This window comes from Coregonus clupeaformis, chromosome 13 (genome assembly GCF_020615455.1).
Source record: "Coregonus clupeaformis isolate EN_2021a chromosome 13, ASM2061545v1, whole genome shotgun sequence".
Classification (NCBI taxonomy): domain Eukaryota; kingdom Metazoa; phylum Chordata; class Actinopteri; order Salmoniformes; family Salmonidae; genus Coregonus; species Coregonus clupeaformis.
Window position 1 is genome coordinate 53513420 of NC_059204.1, and position 23087 is coordinate 53536506.

The 23087-nt window shown below is 44.0% G+C and overlaps 1 protein-coding gene across 1 annotated transcript in view; it reads left to right on the forward strand.

The window, feature by feature from the left end:
* Positions 1-750: 750 nt before the first annotated feature.
* cfap54 (cilia and flagella associated protein 54) overlaps positions 751-23087 on the forward strand; it is a 147171-nt gene continuing 124834 nt past the window's right edge. The window contains exons 1-15 of the mRNA XM_045224515.1: positions 751-936; positions 1340-1445; positions 1661-1804; positions 2034-2202; positions 2350-2408; positions 2492-2749; positions 5210-5311; positions 10666-10858; positions 12769-12867; positions 20044-20159; positions 20433-20550; positions 20664-20752; positions 20853-20990; positions 21190-21328; positions 21533-21732. Of these exons, the coding sequence (XP_045080450.1) occupies positions 788-936; positions 1340-1445; positions 1661-1804; positions 2034-2202; positions 2350-2408; positions 2492-2749; positions 5210-5311; positions 10666-10858; positions 12769-12867; positions 20044-20159; positions 20433-20550; positions 20664-20752; positions 20853-20990; positions 21190-21328; positions 21533-21732 (2079 nt within the window). The 5' untranslated portion in view covers positions 751-787. The remainder of the gene's footprint in view (positions 937-1339; positions 1446-1660; positions 1805-2033; positions 2203-2349; positions 2409-2491; positions 2750-5209; positions 5312-10665; positions 10859-12768; positions 12868-20043; positions 20160-20432; positions 20551-20663; positions 20753-20852; positions 20991-21189; positions 21329-21532; positions 21733-23087) is intronic.

A 23087-nucleotide genomic window follows, 5' to 3' on the forward strand; every position in this document is an offset into this window, starting at 1 on the left:
GGGTAGAGCAAACAATGCAATTATCACAACACATATGTTGTAATATTGCTTTTTCTTCTGGTTCCCTCCCCCGCTGATTCTACCCACACACCACTACTGGACATGGTACAGGTGTCTTCTTTTTTTTTAAAGCCCATAACCATGTGTGTTAGGTGTATACTTTTGTTTCAAAAGACTACCAAGAATCACTCAATTGCACCCTTCTCACAAATCCTGCGACCAGTGATATATATATTTTTTAAACTCCTCCCTCAACCGGGATCGATCAACTTCACGTTTTTCTGCTTAGGCCTGGAAAGGCTATAAGGACATGCCTGACGCCCAAACCGATAGTTCATTTAAGAATGTATTAAAATTAGGTTACGGTTAGGGTAAGTGCTAGGGTCAGGGTTTGGGTTAGGGTTAAGGTAAGAGTGGGTTTGCTAGTCGGTTTAAGCGGCAGCTGTGTCCATATAGTCTCTCCCCTTCGCCAACCACCTTTGATTGAGAAACACTCTTTTCACACCACTTCGATACCGAAGTGACTTTTTTGTAGGTTAGGATAATTAATATAGCGGGTTAGCGAAAATGATCTCCTGCTACGAAAATCAATTGGTATCGAAGGGGCGTGAAAAGTGTCTTATCTTTGATTAGGTCATGGGATGAGAGGGTCGGTTTTTGGTGTCCAGCAGATGGCGACAATTCCACAGTAAATGAGGATCGCTACCATGACAACCACTCAAGCCACTCTCGTACGGTGCAGTTTGTTGTTGGATGTGAAGCAGTGAAGCAACTTTTCTTGACCAAAATGGAGCCACTGCCAGCTTCATTTTACGGGAAAATTAATAAAAGAAACCCAGTAATATCAGCGTTTGATGGAGACATAAAGAAGTTTATGTCATTTATTAAACGAATTAGTACTTTGCCAACCTACGACCACAACTCCTACGCAAGAGGGTGAGACATTTCCTGGCTATATCCAAATCAAGTGTCACGTCGTTAGCTAACGTTAACGTAGCTAACGTTAGCTATCTTATTCTTGTTTGAAAACTAGGCCTAACGTTAGCTAGCTAGCAGTAACTTCAGTTTACTTGCAAGCTAGCAGCCTGCTATGTGAATTTCTCCAGCCAGAAGAGGACTGGCCACCCCTCAGAGCCTGGTTCCTCTCTTGGTCTCTTCCAAGGTTCCTGCCTTTCTTGGGAGTTTTTCCTACCCGCTGTGCATCTACATCTGCATTGCTTGCTGTTTTGGGTTTTAGGCTGGGTTTCTGTATAAGCACTTTGTAACATCTGCTGATAAAAAGGGCTTTATAAATACATTTGATTTTATTCTTTTCCTCCAATGTATGTAACGTTAACAGTGCCAAAACTCTGTTTGAGATATGGAACAAGTACAAACCTCGACTACCAACCAACTACTATGAAGAACACATGCTGCAAATGGCAGATTTTCTTTTTGGCATCAAGGTTTGTTTGCATTCCTTTCTTCTCTCATTACTCACTCACTCACTCACTCACTCACTCACTCACTCACTCACTCACTCACTCACTCACTCACTCACTCACACACACAGCTAGCTACATATATTTGATTTGACCGCAAGGATTCCCTGCCACACCCAATCCGTTGTATTACTTTCTTCTCTGTTAGTTCAAACTCCGTTTTTTTTCTCTCTCTCCAGTTATACAGGCTGGGTCAATGGCAGGGCTACAGTCGCTACCTGCAGCAGTTCAGCACTGTGACCATAGAGGACATTAGGGATGTTGACCACTTCAGGACCTCCTTCTTCCCCAAGGGGTTCGACACAGACCAAGCCAAGCTGACGGTGAGGACAGTGTGTGTGTGTGTGTGTGTGCTTGTGTGTGTGTGTGTGTACGTTTGTGTCTGTGTTTGTGTCCTTGTATCCGTGGATCTGTGTTCAGAATGAAACAAAGCAGACAAGAACACATCTCACACAATGGGCTTGCCGTTTATGTTGTCATTGTTGTGACTGTCTCTACCCTCCACCTCTCTCTGTGTCTTACGTGTGTGTCTGTGGCCTGTGTGGCTGTTAGTTCCGGGCTCTGCAAGGCTACTGCCTGTGTGCCTTCCAGCTGGAGAGGGAAAGAGGGAGCCAGCCCACCCAGGAGGGGGTCCAGAGACTCCTCAGCATCCTGGGGTTTGTCAGGATCATGATGCAGGCCGTGCTTCCCCACGAACATCTCTGCTGGCTTCTTTACAATGGTACAGTAATACAGGAGCAATTACAGTGGTATAAGCAGGATATTGGCTGAATCAATGATGTCTGAAGTTGTCAGTTGTGGTTCAGTGTTGTCTCTCTCTCTCTCTCTCTCTCTCTCTCTCTCTCTCTCTCTCTCTCTCTCTCTCCAGGTTCACTCTATATCTACAACATCTGTAGATACCTGATGTCCATGAGCCGCGCTGCACAGGTACACAGTCTAACAATTACATTTATTTCCATGGTGCATGTGATTGTTGGTAAATGCGTCTGTTGTCCCTTCCTCCCCCCCAGGCTATGGAGTTCCTGCTGTGGGCCTGTATCTGTCTGGAGACCTCCATCCCACTGACGACTGCCAGGTTCCTGGCCTGGAGGGCCACTCTGTACTGTGCTGTGTGCCAGTGCTACTACGACAGCCAAGCCCATGTTCAGGCAGAGGTGTTTGCACGGCGAGCCCTGGGTAAAGTCAGTGAGCTGGGCAAGCTGGAAGAGATGAGTGGTCTACCCTCTACCACTGAGACTCAGAGAGCATACAAAGTGGCCACCATTAAGGTATGGGACAGGTTGATTCAAAACATTGAAAGTTTTGTCCAGTGTCTATCTACATACAGGTCCTAAGTAGGGATGTGACAAATGGAAACAATTTCTTAACGTTTCATCTTGACCTCATGGCCTTAATAGCAAAGACACACATAAACTATGCCATGAAGACCAGATAAACAGGATTCAATAAAATGACTAGTACAACAGGCATGAATTACTAGCAGATACAGTGCATTCGGAAAGTATTCAGACCCTTGCCTTTTTCCAAATTTTGTTACGTTACAGCCTTATTCTAAAATTGATTAAATAAAACATTTTCCTCATCAATCTACACACAATACCCCACAATGACAAAGCAAAAACATGTTTGTAGAAATTTTTGCAAATGTATTACAAATAGAAAATGGAAATATAATATTTGCATAATTATTCAGACCCTTTACTCAGTATTTTGTTGAAGCACCTTTGGCAGTGATTACAGCCTCGAGTCTTCTTGGGTATGACGCTACAAGCTTGGCACACCTGTATTTGGGGAGTTTCTCCCATTCTTCTCTGCAGATCCTCTCAAGCCCTGTCAGGTTGGATGGGGAGCGTCGCTGCATAGCTATTTTCAGGTCTCCAGAGATGTTAGAATGGGTTCAAGTCCGGGATCTGGCTGGGCCACTCAAGGACATTCAGAGACTTGTCCCGAAGCCACTCCTGTGTTGTCTTGGCTGTGTGCTTAGGGTTGTTGTCCGTTTGGAAAGTGAACCTACGCCCCAGTCAGGTCCTGAGCGCTCTGGAGCAGGTTTTCATCAAGGATCTCTCTGTACTTTGTTCCTGACTAGTCTCCCAGTCCCTGCCGCTGGAAAATAAATAACAGAAATACCTTATTTACATAAGTATTCAGACCCTTTGCTCTAAGAGTGGCACAGCAGTCTAAGGCACTGCATCTCAGTGCTTGAGGTGTCACTACAGACCCCCTGGTTCGATTCCAGGCTGTATCACAACCGGCCGTAATTGGGAGTCCCATAGGGCGGCACACAATTGGCCCAGCGTCGTCCGGGTTTGGCCGGTGTAGGCCGTCATTGTAAATAAGAATTTGTTCTTAACTGACTTGCCTAGTTAAATAAAGGTTAAATAAAAATAAAATAAAAAAGACCTGAAATTGAGCTCAGGTGCATCCTGTTTCCATTGATCATCCTTGAGATGTTTCTACAAGTTGATTGGAGTCCACCTGTGATACATTACATTGATTGGACATGATTTGGATAGGCACACACCTGTCTATATAAGGTCCCACAGTTGACAGTGCATGTCAGAGCAAAGACCAAGCAATGAGGTTGAAGGAATTGTCCGTAGAGCTCCGAGACAGGATTGTGTCGAGGTACAGATCTGGGGAAGGGTACCAAAAATGTCTGCAGCATTGAAGGTCCCCAAGAACACAGTGGCCGCCATCATTCTTAAATGGAAGAAGTTTGGAACCACAAAGACTCTTCCTAGAGCTGGCCGGCCGGCCAAACTGAGCAATCAAGGGAGAAGGACCTTGGTCAGGGAGGTGGCCAAGAACCCGATGGTCACTATGACAGAGCTCCAGAGTTCCTCTGTGGAGATTGCAGAACCTTCTAGAAGGACAACCATCTCTGCAGCACTCCACCAATCAGGCCTTTATGGTAGAGTGGCCAGACGGAAGCCCCTCTTCAGAAAAAGGCACATGACAGCCCGCTTGGAATTTGCCTAAAGGGACCTTAAGGAGTCTTAGACCATGAAACAAGATTCTCTGGTCTGATGAAACCAAGATTGAACTCCTTGGCCTGAATGCCAAGCGTCACATCTGGAGGAACCCTGGCACCATACCATGGGTGAAGCATGGTGGTGGCAGCATCATGCTGTGGGGATGTTTTTCAGCGGCAGGGACTGGGAAACTAGTCAGGATCGAGGGAAAGATGAACGGAGCAAAATACAGAGAGATCCTTGATGAAAACCTGCTCCAGAGCGCTCAGGACCTCAGACTGGGGTGGAGGTTCACCTTCCAACAGAAAAACGACCCTAAGCACACAGCCAAGACAACGCAGGAGTGGCTTCGGGACAAGTCTCTGAATGTCCTTGAGTGGTCCAGCCAGAGCCCGGACTTGAACCCGATCGAACATCTCTGGAAAGACCTGAAATAGCTGTGCAGCGACGCTCCCCATCCAACCTAACGTCATAACCAAGAAGACTCGAGGCTGTAATCGCTGCCAAAGGTGCTTCAACAAAGTACTGAGTAAAGGGTCTGAATGCTTATATAAATTTGATATTTCATATTATATGTCTAAAAACCTGTTTTTGCTTTGTCATTATGCGGTATTGTGTGTAGATTGATGAGGGGAAAAAATCAATTTAATCCATTTAAGAATAAGGCTGTTTTAGAATAAGTCAAGGGGTCTGAATACTTTCCGAATGCACTGGCCTATAACCACATGAATGTTCTTTTATTCTACTCATCTACAGCTATCTACAATGGTGTTTAAACGGTCGGTGTATGAACCCAGGAGGAAACCTAAAGGCCTCTTCAGATCCAAGCAGAAGAGTAACCTCAAGGAGATTCAGAGCGTAAGCACTGCAATTGTATCAATCCCCCAAAATCCTGCTTTATCCAGGTATTGTGAAAACAGCCTAGTACTCCAATTCTGACTCATGTATTTCTCTCTCTCTCTCAATTCAGTGGTGCTTTATTGGCATGGGAAAAATATATGTTTACATTGCCAATGCAGGTGAAATACAGAATAAACAAAACTGAGAAGAAACAAATGTAGCAACATCAACAAAAAACGATTTGAGATTAACAGTAAACATTCCACTGAAAAAGGTTTAAGAAAGATAAAGACATTTCCAGTGTTATATTATGAACTATGTACAGTGTTTTAGCAATTTGCAAATAGTTGTAGTACGAATAGGGGGGGGAAGATAAATAAACAGATACAGTGCATTCGGAAAGTATTCAGACCTCTTGACTTTTTCCACATTTTGTTATGTTACAGCCTTATTCTAAAATTGATTAAATTGTTTTTTTCCCTCATCAATCTACACACAACAGCCTCGAGTCTTCTTGGGTATGACGCTACAAGATGGCACACCTGTATTTGGGGAGTTTCTCCCATTCTTCTCTGCAGATCCTCTCAAGCTCTGTCAGGTTGGATGGGGAGCGTCGCTGCACAGCTATTTTCAGGTCTCTCCAGTGATGTTCAATCCAATTGAAGTCCGGGCTCTGGCTGGGCCACTCAAGGACATTCAGAGACTTGTCCCGAAGCCGCTCCTGTGTTGTCTTGGCTGTGTGCTTAGGGTCATTGTACAGTTGGAAGATGAACCTTCGCCCCAGTCTGAGGTCCAGAGCGCTATGGAGCAGGTTTTCATCAAGGATCTCTCTGTACTTTGCTCCATTCATCTTTCCCTCGATCCTGACAAGTTTCCCAGAGCCTGCCACTGAAAAACATCCCCACAGCATGATGCTGCCACCACCATACTTCACCGTAGGGATTGTGCCAGGTTTCCTCCAGATGTGACGCTTGGTATTCAGGCCAAAGAGTTCACTCTTGGTTTCATCAGACCAGAGAATCGTGTTTCTCATGGTCTGAGAGTCCTTTAGGTGCCTTTTGGCAAACTCCAAGTGGGCTGTCATGTGCTTTTTACTGAGGAGTAGCTTCCGTCTGGCCACTCTACCATAAAGGTCTGATTGGTGGTATGCTGCAGAGATGGTTGTCCTTCTGGAAGGTTCTCCCATCTCCACAGAGGAACTCAGGAGATCTGTCAGAGTGACCATCGGGTTCTTGGTCACCTCCCTGACCAAGGCTCTTCTCCCTCGATTGCTCAGTTTGGCCGGGTGGCCAGCTCTAGGAAGAGTCTTTGTGGTTCCAAACTTCTTCCATTTAAGAATGCTGGAGGCCACTGTGTTCTTGGGGCCTTCAATGATGCAGAAATGTTTTGTACCCATCCCCAGATCTGTGCCTCGACACAATCCTGTCTTTGAGCTCGACGGACAATTCCTTCGACCTCATGGCTTGGTTTTTGCTCTGACATGCACACCTTATATAGACAGATGTGTGCTTTTCCAAATCATGTCCAATCAAGTTGTAGAAACATCTCAAGGATGATCAATGGAAACAGGATGCACCTCAGCTCAAATTCGAGTCTCATAGCAAAGGGTCTGAATATTTATGTAAATAAGGTATTTCTATTTTTAAATTTGCAAACACAGCTTTGTCATTATGGGATATTGTGTGTAGATTGACGAGGACAATTTTTTATTTAATCCATTTTAAAACAAGGCTGTAACGTAACAATGTGGAAAAAGGGAAGGGGTCTGAATGCTTTCCCAATGCACTGTAAGTATATGTGCCATTTACAATGTTGTTTGTGCGCCACTGGTTGCCCTTTTCTCATGGCAATGGGACACAAATCTTTCTGCTGTGATTGCACGTTGTGGTATTTCACCTAACATTTATTTTTCAATGTTGGATTTGTTTTCAAATTCTTTGTGAGTCTGTGTGATATGTGGGAAATATGTGTCTCTAAAGTGGTCATACATTTGGCAGGAGGTTAGGAAGTGCAGCTCTGTTTCCACCTCATTTGTGGACAGTGGGCACATATCCTGTCTTCTCTTGAGAGCCAGGTCTGCCTATGGTGACCTCTTAATAGGAAGGCTATGCTCACTGAGTCTTTACATAGTCAAGGATTTTCATAATTTTGGGTCAGTCACAGTGCTCAGGTATTCTGCCACTGTGTACATCTGTGGCGGTCGGTGCCATTTAAGATGAGGGAGAATGAATATTTTTTTTATGAACATGGCCTTATTTCTATTACAGATTTTTGGAAGACCCATTATGAGGTTGCTACAACCTAGCCTATTAATGACAGTTTACAACGTAGGTGCACAGGTCGAGATACATTTTTAGTACCGTATTTTCCGCACTATAAGGCGCACCGGATTATAAGGCGCACCTTCAATGAATGGCCTATTTTAGAACTGTTTTCATATATAGGGCGCACCGGATTATAAGGCGCATAGAATAGAAGATACTGCAGTCAAACGTTTGACTGGGGTTGCGTTATGCATCCACTAGATGGAGCTGTGCTAAAGGTAATGTCAACAAAACAGTCAGATAAAGTCAAACTTTATTAAGCATTCTGACAACAATTTTGGGGTCTTTATACACACACAAGTGGTGTGGGACTGTGAGTAAGCACAGTACCGGTGTTTACTGACTACGGTAGCCGTAATGCTGCAAGCGGTGCGGCTTTGTAGTTTACCAGTCGTACTGAAACATTTCATTATTATTAAATAGTTTTTATTGGTTTTTCATACTGAAACATTTTGACAGAGCGCCTTGAGCGCCGTGTGCAACCAGTATGGATCAACCAATTAACCAATTGATCCATATATAAGGCGCTCCGGATTATAAGGCGCACTGTCGTTTATTGAGAAAATTAAAGGCTTTCAAGTGCGCCTTATAGTGCGGAAAATACGGTAATCAAGGTGACAGACAGTGACACATTCAAAACCACCTTGCACACTCTTGCCTGCATATAGCTGATCTAGGGTGTAATCATTAGTCCAACAGTTGCAAACAAGAGTTTCTATTGGACAAATGTTTATCCCCGTTTCGCTCCGCTTGCTTCTGTTTAAGAAACGTTTTTCAACAGAATCGGCGCAATGAATACACCCCTGATCACACGCAAACACAGTTCACTTTCATAACAGACACAAACAGCTCATTGTATATATGTGACCGACCACCTCGATTGGGTCTTATGTAGCAACATTCGAAATTGTGTTTTTTACATTGGATAAAAGTAGAGACTCAGAGCTATATAATGGTATATCATACACAGTTGATGAACAATGGGAAAATAATTCTGCTTTGAAAGTTGATAAACTTGTAACCCCACTTTTGAGAAAATGGCCTTGAATGTTTTGGTACACCTACTGGAGAGCTCTTCTTTGTCTACACCTATTCAGCATAGTTCACACCCTCTTAAGCGTTAGCCCCACCCATCTCTTTAAAGATTCAAGTGAGGCCATGTGCTGAACAGGGTGAGTAAGGTAGCGTAGTAAACAACCAAAGATTTAAAGACTAAAAGTGGTGAAAGTAGTAGCCTACAATAAGGAAAAACTCCAGGTTAAAATAAACTTGATCTAGTCCTTGGCCTATATCCTAATCTGACGTTGGTGCAGGTCATGTTCTTCACATTACCATCTCTGGTAAACACACACTATATCAAATAAAATCCAAATGTATTTGTCACATGCACAGGATACAGAAGGTGTAAACGGTACAGTGAAATGGTTACTTGCATAGTAGCAATATCAAAAATAGAATGTGTCCAGATAAAAATATTATATAATTATTAGATGATGCTTACCCAGTCACGCTTTTCTAAATTGATGGGTCGTGAAATAAATGCTAAAACCACCCCCCAGCCACATCTAGCTAAGTGGATGGGTCACTATTGTCTAGACATATGCACATGGTAGCAAGGTTTATGTACACATACTGAGCGGCTCATGTTATAGACAGAAGCGTGCTACATGGCAGACCAATCCGAACTCATCTTTCAGCATGTCCAGCCCATCCATTATCTCAGCTAATCATGGCTAGCAGGAAGGTTCATGTCTTTTTCCGTGGCTAAACCAACTAGGCTCGTAATTTAACAATTTTATTTGTATTTACAGATGTCATACAAGTTTGTTTCTTCAGGCACATGAAAGTTCACATGTTCCAGAAGGAATTTCTGCCCAAAATTGCATTTTGACTCTTAAATCCCTCTCCTGTGAAGTAGAGACGTGCGACAGACGTCTAGCTTCTTGAAACGGGTCACATATAATTCCTTCTCGCATATATCTATGCCCTCTCCTCCTTTCACCTTTTCCCTTCGCTTGTGGACTTCAGTGCACAACACATCAGCTGTCTGTGACCAGCCGAAAAAACCTTTCCAAGCCAAACCTTCATATCATAACTGCTAACCGCTTCACACAGCCTACATTGTTGTCACGTCACAGTCAACATAGCTACTATAACTAACGCGTTAGTTAACCTGCTACAATGATGCAGTACAGTGTAGTCAGCAGCAATCAATTTAGCAGTTACACCGGCGGCCCCGGTGGAAATAAATTAATAAAACCATAAGCTTTCCTTGACTTGGAAGAGTTCCAGTGTTGGATAGCCATAGCCAGCTAGCTAACATAGTATCCCTCAGTTCATGCTGCAAGAGTTCTGATAGGTTGGAGGACGTCCTCCGGAAGTTGTCATAATTACTGTGTAAGTCTATGGAAGGGGGTGAGAACCAAGCGCCTCCTAGGCTTTGTATTGAATTCAATGTATTCAGAGGAGGACAGAAGCTAGCTGTCCTCCAGCTACACCATGGTGCTACTCTACAGAGTGCTGTTGAAGCTACTGTAGACCTTCATTGCAAAACAGTGTGTTTTAATCAATTATTTGGTGACGTGAATATATTTAGTATAGTTTTATCTAAAAAGGATAACTTTTTTAACGTTTCACTATTTACATTTTTCTGAATTCACTGAGGAGGATGGTCCTCCCCTTCCTCCTCTGAGGAGCCTCCACTGGTGTACTCTCTGTTTAGGGCCTGATAGCATTCCAATTTGCTCCGTTTTTTGGTTGATTCTTTCCAGTGTGTCAAATAGTTATCTTTTTGCATTCTTTGCTTTGTGTTGCTGTCCTGGGGCTCTTTGGGGTCTGTTTGTGTTTGTGGTGGAATGTTTGGGCATCGCTTCCTTTTAGGTGGTTGTAGAAGTTAACAGCTCTTTTCTGGATTTTGATAACTATAGTCATAACCTATCTCGCTCGCTCGCTCTCTCTCGCTCTCTCTCGCTCTCTCTATCTCTCTTGCTCTCTCTATCTATCTCCCCCCTTCCCTCTCTCACTCCCCCTTCCCTCCCTCCTCTCTAGATGCCGTGGCCTCGAACCCCTACAGAGCGAGTGTTGATGGAGCTGTTTGAGGGGAACGCTGCCCAGTTCCTGGCGATAGTGGAAGCTCTGTGGGACACCTCCCGCCGCCCACTACAGACAGGCATGCCTGAGGAGCCAGAGATACAGGAGGTCTCCCTGGAACTCATGTCTGCAGGCATCAGTATACTGTCTGGTTAGTACTGTACTTACAGTGCATTCAGAAAGTATTCAGACCCATTGACTTCCACATTTTGTTACATTACAGCCTTATTCTAAAATTGATGAAATAAAATTTTTTCCTCATCAATCTACACACAATACCCCATAATGACAAAGCGAAAACAGGTTTATAGACATTTTTGCAAATAAAAATTAAATAAAAAACAGAAATACCTTTGCTATGAGACTCGAAATTAAATCAGGTGCATCCTGTTTCCATTGATCATCCTTGAGATGTTTCTACAACTTGATTGGAGTCCACATGTGGTAAATTTAATTGATTGGACATGATTTTGAAAGGCACACACCTGTCTATATAAGGTCCCACAGTTGACAGTGTATGTCAGAGCAAAAATCAAGCCCTGAGGTCGAAGGAATTGTCCGTGGAGCTCCGAGGCAGGGTTGTGTCGAGGCACAGATCTGGGGTAGGGTACCAAAAATGTTTTGCAGCATTGAATGCCCCAAAGAACACAGTGGCCTCCATCATTCTTAAATGGAAGAAGTTTGGAACCACCAAGACTCTTCCTAGAGCTGGCCTCCCAGCCAAACTGAGCAATCGGGGGAGAAGGGCCTTGGTCAGGGAGGTGACCAAGAACCCGATGGTCACTCTGACAGAGCTCCAGAGTTCCTCTATGGAGATGGGAGAACCTTCCAGAAGGACAACCATCTCTGCAGCACTCCACCAATCAGGCCTTTATGGTAGAGTGGCCAGACGGAAGCCACTCCTCAGTAAAAGGTACATGACAGCCCACTTGGAGTCAAAAGGCACCTAAAGACTCTCAGACCATGAGAAAGAAGATTATCTTGTCTGATGAAACCAAGAGTGAACTCTTTGGCCTGAATGCCAAGCGTCACGTCTGGAGGAATCCTGGCACCATCCCTACGGTGAAGTATGGTGGTGGCAGCATCATGCTGTGGGGATGTTTTTTAGTGGCAAGGACTGGGAGACTAGTCAGGATCGAGGGAAAGATGAACGGAGCGAAGTACAGAGAGATCCTTGATGAAAACCTGCTCCAGAGCACTCAGGACCTCAGACTGGGGCGAAGGTTCACCTTCCATCAGGACAACGACCCTAAGCACACAGCCAAGACAACGCAGGAGTGGCTTCGGGACAGGTCTCTGAATGTCCTTGAGTGGCCCAGCCAGAACCCGAACTTGAACCCGATTGAACATCTCTGGAGAGACCTGAAAATAGCTGTGCAGTGACACTCCCCATCCAACCTGACAGAGCTTGAGAGGATCTGCAGAGAAGAATGGGAGAAACTCCCCAAATACAGGTGTGCCAAGCTTGTAGTGTCATACCCAAGAAGACTCGAGGCTGTTGTGTGTAGATTGATGAGTGAAAAAAACAATTGAATCAATTTTAGAATAAGGCTAAACGTAACAAAATGTGGAAAAAGTCAAGAGGTCTGAATACTTTCTGAATGGACTGTATATGTTTATTTATCTTCCCCCACTATTCGTACTACAACTATTTGCTATAATCGCTGCCAAAGGTGCTTCAACAAAGTACTGAGTAAAGGGTCTGAATACTTTTGTAAATGTGATATTTCCATTGCTTTTTAATACATTGCTTTGTCATTATGGGGTATTGTGTATAGATTGATGAGGGGGAAAAAGTATTTAATCATTTTTAGAATAAGGCTGTAACGTAACAAAAAAAAGGGGTCTGAATACTTTCCGAAAGCACTTTATATAACCGTTATCCAGGTTAGTCTCATTGAGATTAAGAATCTATTTTGCAAGAGAGATCCTTTAGCCCACACACTCATAGGCTAGCTTCATTAGACTACACATCATTAGTCTCACAGTGGCTGTTGGACAAGACTACCATTGATTGGACTTATTGAGATTTGATGCTGTTTCCCTTCATTGTATGTTTAGGAATTGGAGGCTCCACTGAGCGAGCCAGGGATGACACTCTCCCCACCTGTTTAAATGCAGTGACAGCCAACGTTACTCTGATGGACATGGCTGCTGCTGGTAAGAACTTTGGAGTACTGTCTTTAAATATTAGCTAGTATGGCGCTGAAGGGGAAGTTTACCCTAAAACCAAAATTGGCCACTTTTCCTAATGTTACACTGTCTGTTGTTTTTTTAACAACAAACTATAACTAGATTTGTTTTTGGCAAATCTTTAAATTGGTCATCATAAACGTCATAATTTGTCACGACCGCCGAGTTTGACATGTCTCCCAGACCTTTGATTCCCACAACGCATTGCGCCCAGATCCCTCCACCCCCTCGAGCTATCGCCTAGTAATTTGAAGTACGCCCATCAAGCTTGTTTGTGTCTGAACAGGTAGCCAAACCCATGTCTTTTTGAGCAGCAGACAAAGTTGCTTCATCAATAAACAAATTACATTTATAAAGTTCACCAAATTATTATCTAACCCTGTGGTATTCTCAAGTGTACAACAAGGAAACAATTTAAAAAACGATTTAACTGTATTGAGCTATTGAACTTGTGATTAGGGTGATTGCGAAACAACACACTTCAGTTACTTATTTTTGTTATTATTCCCACAGCAACTCCTACAGGTTTTATGCAAAATATACAATTTTAATTTCACAATGTGCAGAGAGGATTAACTTGAGTTGCTTACATTTACATCTTTGATACTCATCATACTTTTTGAAATATAATCAGTTAAATATTCAAATTTTAACATGGAGGTCTATGGTGACCAAAATATGCAATTTTTGGAACACTGCTGTTCGTACACCTTTTACCCCCTTAGAGCTGATGTCCGCACCCTCGCGGAAATACAATTAGCATAATAACAAAATCCCCATCAAAATCGGATCTGTTTAAGCTATAGATGTTTTTTTGCATGGGCTGTGTCTCAATCCACCGCATACGCCAATGGCGGCCTTCCACATCTACAGAATCCAATAGCTAAATGATCCTTGCATATCACCATCTTAAAACAACTCCATATGTTATCATTCCCCCGCCTTAGACTCTTAAGGATTAAGATACACACTCCAAACCAACTTTAAAATGAGCAGAACACTCCAAATGACAAACTACTGAACCACACAACTGCTGACCACAACTGCTGACCACAACTTCTGACCACAACCACACAACTACTGAACCACACAACTACTGACCACAACCACACAACCACACAACTACTGACCACAACCACACAACTACTGACCACAACCATAACTACTGACCACACCCACACAACTGCTGACCACAACATTTTACATTTACATTTTAGTCATTTAGCAGATGCTCTTATCCAGAGCGACTTACAGTTAGTGAGTGCATACATTTTCATTTTCATACATACACAACCACACAACTACATACCACAACCACTACTGACAACAACCACTGACCACACAAGTACTAACCACAACTACTGACCATAACCACATAACTGCTGACCACAATAACTACTGACCACAAAAACTACTAACCACAACTGCTGACCACAACTACTGACCACTGCTGACCCCAACTATTGACCAAAACTACTAACCACAACTGCTGACCACAACTACTGACCACTGCTGACCCCAACTACTGACCACAACTACTGACCACAACTACCGACCACACAACTACTGACCACAACTACTGACCTCAACAAGACAACTACTTACCACACAACTACTGACCACAGCCACACAACTACTTACCACAACCACACAGCTACTGACCACAACTACTGACCACAACCACACAACTACTGACCACAACCACACAACTACTGAACACACTACTACTGACCACAACCACACAACTACTGACCACAACCACATAACTACTGACCACATTACTACTGACCACAACTACTGACCACAACCACACAAGTACTGACCACAACCACACAACTACTGAACACACTACTACTGACCACAACCACACAACTACTGACCACAACTACAAAACCACACAACTAATGACAACAACCACATAACAACTGACAACAACTACTGACCATACAACTACTGAACCACATACCTACTGACCACAACTACTGACCACACAACTGCTGAACACAGCTACTGACCACAACCACAAAACTACTGACCACAACTACTTACCACACAACTATGGAACCACACAACCACTGATCACAGCCACACAATTACTGACCACAACTACTGACCACAAGCACACAACTACTGACCACAAGCACACAACTACTGACCACAAGCACACAACTACTGACCACAACCACACAACTACTGACCATAACCACACAAGTACAACAACTACTGGTCACAGCCATACAACTACTGACCAAACAACTACTGACCACAACAAGAAAACTACTTACCACAACAAGACAACTACTGACCCCACAACTACTGACCATAATCCCACAACTACTGACCACAACTACTCACCACAACTACTGAACACAACCATGCACCTGCTGACAACAACCACACAACTACTGACAACACATCTACTGACCATACCTACTGACCACAACCACAAAACTACTGACCACACAACTACTGACTTCAAGTACTGACCACAACCACACATCTACTGACCACACAACTACTGACCACTACGACTGACCACAACCACACAACTACTGACCACAAATACTGACCACAACAATACAAGTACTGACCACAACCACACAACTACTGACCACAACCACACAACTACAACAACTACCAGTCACAGCCAGGATACACACACACGGTATAGGTTATTGATTAGAAACTGAACACGATGATGACAGGTCCCTAGCGGACTAACACAATTTGACACTTGTTACAAAAGATGGAGAGTTAAAGAAAGAGAGATAGAGCGAGAGAGGAAGAGAAGCAACACTTGGATACATTTGGGAACTTCGTCGTGTATCTCTGTTGGATCCAGGCCTTTGTGGAAAGGGTTCGATTGGGCCTTTTCCTTCGGATGGGCCTTCTACTTTGTTCTCAGGTGTAAGGCTTTGATTGTCCACAAGAGGTCACAATGTCCTTCTTCTTTGTTGTCTGTTTACTTTCACTCGTTCTGGAAGTGGTCTTCTGAGGACGGCTAATCAGCCGTGTCGATGATCCCCAGTGGGGTGATGAGAGCAGTGTAGTAGATGATGGTTTGAAGAGAGTAACAGGATGGTCCCACTTAAATTCACCTTCTTAGATACAGTACTTAGAACAGCTACTCAGCCATAACATGATTGTTAGAGAGGCGACTTTGTCGTCTTCACCTCGTGTTGATTTTCAGGGTCGTAACCAATGGAGACAAAAGCTGCAGCTTGAGTCCGTCTGGTCTGGTATGTTAATTCTTAACTCAATCTTTTATACCCTCAGGTAAAAAGGGGCTTTCCCGTCATACTGACACGCTCTCTGAGCTCCCTCGGGTGTGGCTAGTTACGAGGCAAAGTATTATCATCACTATGATCTTGTTAGAAAGCTAATATCACATTCCTATCTTCATGAAAACATTGTCTTCCTCCTTGATATTTTCTAAACAACGTAATAGATGTAAACCTGATATACACAGTGTAAAAGCTCTTCAAGTCACAATATTTTCGTTATAATGCCTTTATACCATTTTTAATGACATCACTAAATATACATTAATTTTCCATATTCCATTTCTCATCATTCCCAACATTCGGATGTTGAAATATATTGTCCCATTGTTCATTGTTGGATGTTGAAGTTGGGTAAGAGGGTCTGGTAGTTGTCAGCTATTTACCAAGCTGATGTGAGGCCTTTGATCCTCACCCAGGAGAGTCATGACAACAACTTCTGACCACATCCGCACAACAACTGACCACAACTACTGACCACAAAACTATTAACCACACAACTACTGACCACAAATACTGACCACACAACTACTGACCACAACCACACAACTACTGACCACAACCTCACAACTTCTAACCACAACCACACAACTACTGATCACAACTACTGACCACAAAACTACTAACCACAATTACTGACCACAAATACTGACCACACAACTACTGAACCACACAACTACTGACCACAACCACACAACTACTGACCACAACCACAGAACAACTTTGAGTAAACTTGTGTGTCTATGTATGCAGAAGACTCAACACTTTACACATCAGCTACTACAGCGAGTGAAATTACTTAAGAGCTGTGGTCAGTTTCCGAATGGGTGGCAAGAAATAAGTTAGTCCTTAATATTTCAAAAACTAAAAGCAACAAATCATTCACTGAACCCTAAACTATAGCAAGTTGAGGTGACTAAACTGCTTGGAGTAACCCTGGGTCATGGTCAAAACATGTTGATGCAACAGTAGCTAAGATGGGGATAAGTCTGTCCATTATAAAGTGCTGCTCTGCCTTCTAAACAACACTATCAACAAGGCAGGTCCTCCAGGCCCTAGTTTTGTTGCACCTGGACTACTCTCCAGTCATGTGGTCAGGTGCCACAAAGAGTGACTTACCACAACTACTGACCACAACCACACAACTACTCACCATAACTATTGACCACAACTACTGACCACAACCACACTACTGACCACAACCACACCACTACTGATCACACAACTATTGAACCACACAACTGCTGACCACAACTACTGACCACAACCACACAACTACTGACCACAACCATACAACTACTGACCACAACCACACAACTACTGACCACAACTACTCACCACATCCATACTGTAGGGCCCAAATAACCTGCAAAACAACCACACAACTACTGACCGCAACTACTGACCACAACCACACAACTGCTGACCACAATAACTACTGACCACAAAAACGACTGACCACAAACTACTGACCACAAAAGCTACTAACCACAAGAACTGACCACAACTACTGACCACAATATCTACTGACCACAGCTAATGACCAGAATTACTGACCACAAATACGGAAAACAACTACTGACCACAATCACACAACTACTGACTACAACTACTGACCACAAATACTGACAACAACTACTGATCACAGCCACACAACTACTGAACACACAACTACTTTCTTATGTATCTAGTGCTTTTAACACAAACTAACTAGCTAGCATGCCATCCTTCAATCTAATCTAGAAATATAGCTAGATTACTAGCAACAAAAAATGATGTTTTCACTGTGGGACAATGTAAACACACACCATTTCACCCGGTGCTGTCTAAATCCACCATTTTAGACTGCCAACACTCAAGACTCCATGGCTTAATGGTAATTACAATGTCTTCCACCCCTACACACCAGGGTTCAAATCCTGCCGGCGTTCCAATTCATCCCAAATCTGTTCGATGGGGTTGAGGTCAGGACTCTGTGCAGGCCAGTTAAGTTCTTCCACACCGTTCTCGACAAACCATTTCTGTATGGACCTTGCTTTATGCGCGGGGGCATTGTCTTGCTGAAACAGGAAAGGGCCTTCCCTAAACTGTTGCCACAAAGTCTTCTAGAATGTCATTGAATGCTGTAGCGTTAAGATTTCCCTTCACTGGAACTAAGGGGCCTAGCCCGAACCATGAAAAACAGCCCCAGACCATTATTCCTCCTCCACCAAACTTTACAGTTGGAACTATGCATTGGGGCAGGTAGCATTCTCCTGGCATCTGCCAAACCCAGATTCGTCTGTCGGACTGACAGATGGTGAAGCGTGATTCATCACTCCAGAGAATGTGTTTCCACTGTTCCAGAGTCCAATGGTGGCGAGCCTTACACCACTCCAGCCGACGCTTGGCATTGTGCATGGTGATCTTAGGCTTGTTTCCATGGCTACTCGGCCATGGAAACCAATTTCATGAAGATCCCGCTGAACAGTTCTTGTGCTGACGTTGCTTCGAGACACCGAGGACAGACTATTTTTACGCGCTTCAGCACTCGGCGGTCCCGTTCTGTGAGCTTGTGTGGCCTACCACTTCGCGGCTGAGCCATTGTTGCTCCTAGACGTTTCCACTTCACAATAACAGCACTTACAGTTGACCAGGGCAGCTCTAGCAGGGCAGAAGGTTGACGAACTGACTTGTTGGAAAGGTGGCATCCTATGACAGTGCCACGTTGAGAGCTCTTCAGTACAGGCCATTCTACTGCCAGTGTTTGTCTATGGAGATGGCATGGCTGTGTGCTCGAATTTGTCAGCAACCTCTCAGCAACGGGTGTGGCTGAAATAGCCAAATCCACTAATTTGAAGGGGTGTCCACATACTTTTGTGTATATATAGTGTATCTGAACAATATAGGCCCATCACTATGTAAACTTCTTTCAGTACCATTAATAATAATACTTTCAGCCACCCGAGCAAGCACGCAAAGTTTATACTCAAACTTCCTTTTCTAGTTTATTTTACACAAGCCAGTTTTCTTAGCAAAACACTGCTTGCTTTGAATCCTGAATTAGGATAGGGAACGACATCGCCAGTGCTATAGAGCTGCAGATTATTTAGCTAAATAGGGGCATGAAAACTATCATTGGGTGAAGATCAACTACAGCAATTCGCATGCGTTAATCGGGTAATAAAAATACTGTGTTGTGCTCTAGCAACTAAATGCAGCTTGCAGCAGCCTCCTACACTATTGCTCTGTAACTTCTAGACCACGTTGAGCTGCGTGTGTTTGTTCCCAGGGTCCAGGGGAGAGAGGGAGGGAGAGAGGGGATAGCCACGCTACTATAGCAGTCACAATGCAGTGTGAATTCAAGCGGATCAGCATTTCAAAGTGTGTTGCATTATGGGGATAAAAATGGTCCCTTTTGTAAATGGTCCCTTTTGTGACTGCATGAACTTGACCAAAAACCATGTGATCAAAGGTCATGAAGTTTTGATTGAAGTCGACTGCAAGTTTCTGCTTGGTCGCATTCCCCTGCTCAGACGTTGTATTCATCAACCAATGGAGCCCCAGGCCGAGGGAGATTGACAGTTATTTTGTGTTTCTTCCATTTGCGAATAATCGCACCAACTGTTGTCACCTTCTCACCAAGCTGCTTGGCGATGGTCTTGTAGCCCATTCCAGCCTTGTGTGGCTTCTAGCAAGATATCTAAAATATGTGAATGTTGTCAATAATGACATTTGGTGATAGTATTAATGGGTTGATTTGAATACATATGAAAACATTATTTAATACTGGATAGATGTTTTTGACTGACTGTAACTTGTCTTTATGGATAAAGTGACAATGTTGTTGAGAGGACTATCCTGCTTTGCTTTGTACCCCCAGGGGAGAACAAGGTGTCTGTGGATGCAGCGGTGAAGTTTGTCAAGCTGCTGTTTCGGTATGAGCAGTGGGACATGTACTGTATCCTCTCTGACACACTGCAACACACCGTGCTGCCTGTAAGTCACAACACACCTCTACTGAGACTGGTTTCATACAATTACGTCGTATCAGTTTCATACACAGTTGACTAACTAAGCCAGAAGTGTTCTGGATTTGGATCTATGAAATCAGCATATACTGGGTTAAAACATTTGGGTCAGAAGAATCATTGTGTCCAGATAAACATGATCCTACTGTAGCACCCACTGTAATGCTTGTGGAGTGAGAAAGGCTAGATTCCAGTTATAATACACAGTTATAATGACCGACGTGTGTGCGTGTGCGGACAGAGAATGGAGGGGAGGTCTTTCAGGAAGTCAGAGCTGGAGCTGAGCCTGCTGGACTCCATGGAGCGCCTCATGTCTACACAGAAGATCAGACTCAACACCAAGGACGACACTGTGTCTGGTACTGTGGCTGTCGATACGTCTCTCAACTAGCTGTAGAACTATTGAAATGGCATTTAACAAAAGAGTGCTGGACAGTGATTTAAGATGTTTGTTGTTGTGGTGTCTCCACAGAGAAGGACAGGCAGCTGGGAGTGGTTATGAGTGAGGAGTTTGTTGGTCTGGTGCAGGCCTTATACAGCTGTGTCTGTGGTTCAGCTCAGGTTAGACAGTGCTCTGTAGCATCCTATAGGATCTATCTTTTCCATATTGAATCAGTGACTGCTTACTGAATACCTGTGTGTATCCTTCATCGTTGTACAGGACGTGCAACCCGACAGAGACCTGGTGATGGACATAGTGCTGTACCTCTGGTCTAAATGTAAGATGGTGTTCCAGAGAGCCCAGGTTCGACACTGGGACCCCATACGCTTCCTAGGCAAGATGGAGAACCTGGACAAGGTACAGTAGCTCTACACAAATCAGTCACTGCAAATATGTACTTTACATGAAAGCTACTTATTTCATAATTTGTTATACTCTCTCTCTCTCTCTCTCTCTCTCTCTCTCTCTCTCTCTCTCTCTCTCTCTCTCTCTCTCTCTCTCTCTCTCTCTCTCTCTCTCTCTCTCTCTCTCTCTCTCTCTCTCTCTCTCTCTGTAGTGGGTGTGGACCCTGTCTGTGCTCAGTGAGGTGGCTCATGTGTGTGAGCTGGCTGACTCAGACCCCATGGTGTTAGCTGAGATGACCATCAGGCTGGCCATGGTGATGGAGAGCACTGCCGACTCCACTGTCCACTCAGGCAGGAAGACAGATAGCTAACTGTTACTACCACCACTACCACACTGAGGCTCACACTGATACCCTATTTGCCCTATATGATCAAAAGAAGTGCACTATATTGAAATAATGGTCTCATTTGAGATTTTCCCTGACTCTTCTCCAATGTCAGTGTAATTAGGCCCATGGATCTGCAGTGATGTGTTTTTCCCATGTTGTCCCACAGCCTCAAGCGAAGACAACAGCGTGGAGTCGACACCCATAGAGAAAAACACGGACACTTTTTCAATGTTCAAGAAGTCGACAGCGGAGCAGCTGCAGTCAGTGTGGGACGTGGTAGAGAGAGGTCTGGAGGGAGTGATCAGAGGCTGGACCAGACTACTGCCCTGTGACGGATCAGCCATCTCTGACACGGTCTTCATGCAGGTAAGACCTCACCTTAACACCTAATGTTATCTCCTCTCCTGCACAGCAAAAAAGTACACACTTACAGAGTCTTAAAAAGTCTTACATTCATTCATCTGATTTAAAGGCCTTAATAGGTCTTAAAATGTCTTAAAGTTTCCAAAGGTCTTAAAAAAAACACAACAACAAAAGACAAACAATTGAACATCAAATAATACTCGAGGCGCATTTTCAAGATGTTAGAGCGCTATCCACATGTGTGCCTCTGTGTGTGCACGTTATGTGCGTGTGCCAGTGCGAGTCGGGCCATTGCCAGAGGAGATAGAGGAGAGAGCAAGGTAGATTATACAATTTGATAGACAAGAACACTAACTAGAGCTGGGATGATAAACCAAAATGGCAGACACGGATCATTGCCCTCCTCTTACTGAAACAATTTTGCTTATGGGGGGGAGCGGCTAATGGTAGAGAAATGAACATTTAATTCTCTGACAACAGCTCTAGTGGACATTCTTGCAATCAGCATGCCAATTGCATGCTCCCTCAAAACTTGAGACATCTGTGGCATTGTGTTGTGTGACTAAACTGCATATTTTAGAGTGGCCTTTTATTGTCCCCAGCAAAATATCCTAGACGCCCACCTGAGCGACCCATACACCAAAGAGAAGTCCCCATCTGTTTTATGGCCGTGCTGTAAGTTGCTTATATGCAGCCAAAACAGAAAGATAAATGTGGTCAGAGACATACTAGAGCGGCACCGCCCCCTCAAGATTCTGAGCCTGCCTGGCAGGGTTGGTTCTACAAAGCCAGAGCCCCCTGATGGGAGAGCATAATATACAAGGAAATTCTCAAAGCTGCTAATGAGAACCTTGATGACCTTGTACCTAGCCGGTGGGGATTCCGGTGGGGTACACTCAGGTAGTGGCAGTGCTGGCAACACTGGCTGCAGTAACCCATGGGGAGGGGGTCACACTCGGACAATCAGAGAGGGAGTATATTATTGTGGCCCTGGTGGCACAAAATAATGAAAGGTCAGACTGCATGGAGATGCTTGAGAAAAATGGTTACCAAGGGGGACCAGAGTGTTTGTGTTTCAGGGGAAGAGGGTGGATCTGATCTCCATCACCTAGGACTTGACATAGGTTAATCAAATGTCAAATGTCAATTTTTGCTAAATCTCGCATGCTTTCTCAAACAGCTGTAACTGTATATGCATTCGTAAATCAGGTCCTTTCTTGAGTTGGACTCTGGGATGTAACAACCGTTGAGCATCTGAGCTTATGGTTGATTGTGTAGGAAAGGGGTTGAGTGTGTGTGTGTGTGTGTGTGTGTGTGTGTATCCCACATCTGTTGCAAGGGGGTAAGGATGTTAGGGA